The sequence below is a fragment of the Brassica oleracea genome, chromosome C9 (genome assembly GCF_000695525.1).
Source record: "Brassica oleracea var. oleracea cultivar TO1000 chromosome C9, BOL, whole genome shotgun sequence".
NCBI lineage: Eukaryota > Viridiplantae > Streptophyta > Magnoliopsida > Brassicales > Brassicaceae > Brassica > Brassica oleracea.
The window spans coordinates 35,211,849-35,217,630 of NC_027756.1; the positions used below are offsets into that span (position 1 = coordinate 35,211,849).

At 35.7% G+C, this 5,782-nt stretch overlaps 1 protein-coding gene across 2 annotated transcripts; it reads left to right on the forward strand.

The window, feature by feature from the left end:
• The first annotated feature begins 1,277 nt into the window (after window positions 1-1,277).
• LOC106319413 (KH domain-containing protein At4g18375-like) lies at window positions 1,278-4,457 on the forward strand. Of its 2 annotated transcripts, none has more exons than XM_013757731.1 (9): window positions 1,278-1,515; window positions 1,604-2,280; window positions 2,365-2,811; window positions 2,901-3,149; window positions 3,235-3,450; window positions 3,619-3,689; window positions 3,795-3,903; window positions 4,000-4,126; window positions 4,206-4,457. In XM_013757731.1, the coding sequence occupies exons 2-9, from the start codon at window positions 1,618-1,620 to the stop codon at window positions 4,223-4,225; spliced, it is 1,902 nt and encodes a 633-aa protein (XP_013613185.1). In that variant the 5' UTR covers window positions 1,278-1,515; window positions 1,604-1,617; the 3' UTR covers window positions 4,226-4,457. The 2 variants fall into 2 exon arrangements, with proteins under 2 accessions (XP_013613185.1, XP_013613186.1); XM_013757732.1 differs by having other exon boundaries at window positions 1,278-1,496.
• The last annotated feature ends 1,325 nt before the right edge of the window (window positions 4,458-5,782 follow it).

Genomic DNA, 5,782 nt, shown 5'->3' on the forward strand with positions numbered 1-5,782 from the left:
AATCATATTTTTTTTAGCCATAAATTTTATTAAATTTTCTTATATATATATATATGGATATATGATTCCAAGATGTATCTGCTTCATATTTGTTTTAAAAAATATTACTTCTATTCTTTCATATAGTTCCGTTCAGCGTACTCAGTTTCCGATCGTGCCTATTCCTTTCCGAATTTTGTATTAATGCGTATTTCATACTGAACTAACCAAATATCCAAAAATACTACATGAACTTTACACGTCGTACCTTTTCATTCCTGAACTTTATAGTAGTGAATATTCCATATTGAACTAAGCAAAAATTCAAAAATACTACTTGAACTCTCAAAATCGTGCTTATATATATTGACCGTCAAAGGTACTAGTCATCCGTTAATTTATCAAACGACATCATTTTAGATAAATTTTGCAAAATAAAAAATTCAAAAATACTACATGAACTCTAAAAATCGTGCTTATATATATTGATTGTCAAAGATGTTAGTCATCCGTTAGTTTATCAAAATGTATCATTTTGGGATAAATTCTATAAAATGAAAAATTAATTTTTGGGAGATTCGAACTCTCACACTAGTGGAGAAGTATAAACTAAATATTTGAATTAATAATAAATAATTTAAACTTGTATAATAATGATTTTTAAAGTTAAATTAAAAAATAATAATTATAGATTTATTTGATAAAACTAAAACAATAAAAAAATTTATAACATTTATTTGATTAAGCTAAAACTGATATTTAAGCTAATGTTTACACAATGTATACAAGAAAGTTATTTTGGTCTAGCAATTAATATGTCCTTATTTGTCCACCAGTGTGAGAGTTCGAACCTCTCAAAAAGTTAATTTTTAGTTTTACAGAAATTTATCCAAAATGAAGTTGTTTTGATAAATTAACGGATGATTTACACCTTTGACGATCAATATATATATATATATATATATATATATATAAATAAACATAATTATGAGAATTCATCTAGTATTTTTTTAAAAAAAATATTTTACAGAATTTATCCCAAATGACGTAGTTTTAATAAATTAACGGTTGACTAACATTTTTTACGGTTAATATATATATATATACACGATTTTGAAAGGTCATCTAGTATTTTTGAATTTTTGGTTCGTTTAGTATGAACAACGCACTAGTATAAAGTTTCAAGTTGAAATATACCGTTTTCCCAAATTAGTTCTAACATTTTACCAAAAAAGTAAAGAAAAAATAAATAAATTATGAAGCATTCCCAAAGTCTCAAACACCTAAACGAGTACGTTTAGCATATAAGCCAAAAAGCCAAGACCGTAATGAGCGCACACCACTAACTTCGCACGGCGTCCTTCCACTCTCCCAACTTTAACAACTCCGTTCGCGATTCTCAAGAACCCTCACGATAACTAATCTGAAAACCTATTTGCATTGCTCCGTCTCCGATTATTCCCCAGACAAATTGACGGAAAGTTTCACTCCATTTTCCCGAGAAAAAGGAAAGAAAAGTAATTAACTGCCGAACTTGTAGGTTATCTTGACTTGAAATTTGGGGGCGAGATCGATGTAATGACTAGTTGATTGGACTTTTTGATTTTTTTTTTTTTGCGATTAGCGACTGTGTGTGTAATGGAGAGATCTAGATCGAAGAGGAACTATCACTATGACCAAGACTATGACGGAGATTCCATCGGAAGGTCTAAACCTCGCTACAGCCACAACTTTGGCGGCGGAAATAACAGATACCGCGGCGGAGGAAACGGACGGCCGTCGAAGTCTCACTCGGACACGATGGCTACGACCACTTACCGTGTCCTCTGCCACGACGCCAAAGCGGGAGGCGTTATCGGCAAATCCGGATCCATCATCAAGTCCATTCGACAGCACACCGGCGCGTGGATCAACGTCCACGAGCTAGTTCCCGGAGACGTCGAGCGTATCATCGAGATTTCCGATAACCGTCGGCGTGACCCCGACGGGAGAATGCCGGCGTTCTCTCCTGCTCAGGAGGCTTTGTTCAGTGTCCACGACCGGATTTTGGAGAGCGAAGCTCAGTACGGGTACGGCGTAGCTCCGTCGCCGGAGGATGAGGAGGATTACGGTGGAGTGAGACCTGGAGGAGGGAAAGTGGTGACGAGGCTTGTGGTTTCCAAGGTTAATGTTGGTTGCTTGCTTGGTAGAGGTGGCAAGATTATCGAGCAGATGAGGATTGAAACCAAGACTCATATTAGGATTCTTCCTCGAGAGACTAACTTACCTCGTTGTGTCTCTCAGTCTGATGAGATTGTCCAGGTCTGAATATTGCTTCAAAACATATATGAAATGGTGAATCTTGTTTTTTTAAGACTTCATATGAATGTGTGTTGCTTCTTTCAGATTGTAGGTGAACCTGCTGCAGTGAGAAACGCTTTAGGTATTGTAGCGTCGCGTCTAAGAGAGAGTCAGCATCGTGATCGCGCTCATTTCCAGGGGCGTGTACATTCACCAGAACGGCTACCAGCTGATGACTACATCCCACAGCAGAGAAGACAATCATCAGATAGGTTTAACCATGGCAATTACAGGAATAACAGTTTCAGCTCACGCCAATCTAACTACGCAGATGAAGCTCCAGCAGCTTCAGGTGGTGAGAATGTGCAGCAGCCTTTCTACACTGAAGAGCTCGTGTTCAAGATTCTCTGCCCTGTTGATAAGATTGTTAAGGTTGTTGGAGAATCACAAGGAATAGTAGATTTGCTTCAGAACGATGTGGGCGTGGACATGAGTGTATCTGACCCTGTTGCTGGATCTGATGAACAGATAATTACCATTTCTTCAGAAGAGGTACTCTTTAACATCCTTACATCTTATGCAGCAGTATCTGTTACATATCAACTGTGAACTTGAATTTCTGGGTTCTTTACTTTGCCTAGGCACCTGATGATCCGCTTTTCCCTGCTCAAGAAGCTTTGTTGCACATTCAAACTCAGATCGTAGACCTGATTCCGGATAAAGATAACCTTATAACAACGAAATTGCTCGTCTCATCTAGAGACTCAGGATGTTTGGAAGGGAAAGCAGGATCAGTATCTGAGATATCACGATTAACTGGAGCAAGCGTACAGATTCTAGCTAGGGACGAAATGCCCCAATGTGTTTCCATCAATGATGTTGTTGTACAGGTTTGTTTGTCTAATTTCGAGGACTTGTGCATATATTATTATAAAGTACTTTTGGTCTTAGAAGAGAATTTTCATGCGTATGTAGATTGCTGGCGAGATCAAAGCAGCTCGGGATGCACTTGTTGAATTAACCTTACGATTGAGGAGTCATATGTGCAAGGAGCTCTCTCAGAAGGAGACACCACCGGGTTCCACTTCCACAACTGGCCCTCTTGAAGGTGTTGCAGGAGTAATGGAGGTAGCTTCATCGAATAACACAACTCAATCCCGTGAAGGACTCGCAATCGCGCCGCAATATAAGGTTTTTGTCTCATCAACAATCTTTTCAGTACAAATGCGTTCATAATCAGTTAGGGTCCCACGTATTGACAACTAGCTAAACGTAACACTACCGATGCACAATCTGAAGGTAGCTAAATGGTTTAATGTTCTTGTATTTAAATATACTTTTTGTCCTGAGTTTTTCTAGGAAGGTGGTGGATCAGTTGCAAAGGCGGGTGAAAGTGAACACCGGGATGAGGTTCCTGTCACGGCAAGCAGGTAGAGAGACTCCCAAACTTAGAATTATTATTTCCTATGTGAAACAATATACAAAAAAATATATTAGAACTTTGTTTCACACATCTCCTTTCTGTTGTTATTTAGAATGTCGGTGGCACTTGTTACTAGGAGCACTCTTGAAATTGTCTTACCAGACGAGGTTATTCCTAAGCTTGTTACGAAATCAAGAAACAAGCTTGCACAAGTCAGTGAGGTGAAACTCTCTCTATTAACTGGAACTAGATTGGTTGCATTGCAAATCATGTCTTGAAAATCTAATCTTCTTTCACTCTTTCCCATTTGATCACAGTGGTCTGGAGCTACTGTAACATTAGTTGAAGACCGACCGGAAGAAACACAGAATGTCATTCGTATTTCGGGTACGCCAGAGCAGGCAGAGAGAGCACAGAGCTTGCTTCAAGGCTTCGTCTTGAGCAGTAAGTTTGTCCGTCTCTTTTCAAACTGAATACTGCCAAGTATCATATAGGACTGATCTTTCCTTTTTCTTTGTTTCAGTACAAGACGATGGACCGTGAACTTTTAGACATGTGCATTGGGTTAACGGAGGGAAGGATTCAATCAAGAAACTGCGAAATGGAGTTTGTATGAATTGTTGAGTATTAGGATTTAAGTAACAGGTAGAGGTTTAGAGGAACATTTTGAAGTTGACGCTTTGGTTTTTATGTTGTCTATTAGTCGTTTCCTTGCCCTTTCTATAACCTATAAAAGTCATATAGTTTAATCCCTCCAAAGTACTCTTAAAATCTCAAAAGACCTTTTCTCTACGTGTTCACGCATACTTGTGCAGTGATAGAATAAGAGTTAACCGTCACATAAACAAAATTTATCCATAGCATCCATTAGGCCTGGGAAACATTTACCGGAACAGAGAAACCAAACTGAATTTCTTAAATATCTGAACGACATGCTAGCTGCAAAAACAAAGCTCGAATAGTACCTCCTAGTCCTATATCATTCAGCAATCCTCAATAAACATTCCATAAGGAGAACGTCTAGTCTCATGAAACAGTTAGCTGAAAAATACAATATTTAATTAATAAAAGTTAAAAACATAGGAGTATAAACATTAATCTTTGCTAAACAACTGTTTATTTCGAAGGAAACTTAACAACATGATTTTAAAGTATATGAAAAAAACACAAAATATAATGGTCAATAAAATACTAAACTTATACATTTTTACCAAAAAAACACAAACACTTCAATAATCCAAAGCATATACTTATATTAACCATGCCAAAGTAAATATAAATTTAGTCAACATTGAATTCCTAATTTCTCTTAGAATCTTTTGTGTTATTTTTAAGTGCATCATTTGAACATACTCCCCCCGTTTCACAAAGATAGACTTTCTACCGTTTTAACACATTAAAATAACACATTAATTCAGTATAATAATGTATTATTTTCTTTAATTTTTAATTTTCAATATCCTTTAACTAATAGTAATTAAATAATCAATTAATTTTTTGAAGTTTACAATTTTTTCATAGAAAACACAAAATATCTATCTCTGTGAAACAATTTTTTTCTAAAACATCTATTTTTTAAAAAATGGAGGGAGTACAAAATAAGAGACTAAAACAAAATGATATTCAAATGCCAATCATTTGTTCTTTCTCTAGTCTTAGTTTTTATTATTCAAATATTATTTCTAAATCTGTTAAGACTCGTCTTTAAATTCAATATTTAGAGTTTAGAATTTTGATTTAAGATTTATGACTTTTGTTAATTTTTAAAATGATTTATTTAAGAGAAAATGACTAGGATAGCACTTAAAATTTTTTTGTCATAAATATAGCATCTAAAAATTAAAATGACCAAAATAGCACTTAATGTTTTATCAAAAGAGATAAATATACACTTATACCCCAATGGTAAATTAATTTAGACATTAGATTTAGAGTTAAGGGGTGGGGTTTAGGATTTAGGGTTTAGGTTTTAGAGTTTAGGGTTTAGAGTTTAGGGTTTAGGGGTGGAGTTTAAGATTTAGGGTTTAGAGTTAAGGGGTGGGGTTTAGGATTTAGGGTTTAGGTTTTAGAGTTTAGGGTTTAGAGTTTAGGGTTTAGGGG

What these genes read in the sequence shown, in the direction of transcription:
- LOC106319413 (XM_013757731.1), top strand. Translation starts at nt 1,618, where the DNA reads ATGGAGAGATCTAGATCGAAGAGGAACTATCACTATGACCAAGACTAT. An exon ending in CAATCGCGCCGCAATATAAG is followed by an intron (nt 3,451 to 3,618) that starts GTTTTTGTCTCA and finishes GAGTTTTTCTAG; the next exon opens with GAAGGTGGTGGATCAGTTGC. An exon ending in GTTCCTGTCACGGCAAGCAG is followed by an intron (nt 3,690 to 3,794) that starts GTAGAGAGACTC and finishes GTTGTTATTTAG; the next exon opens with AATGTCGGTGGCACTTGTTA.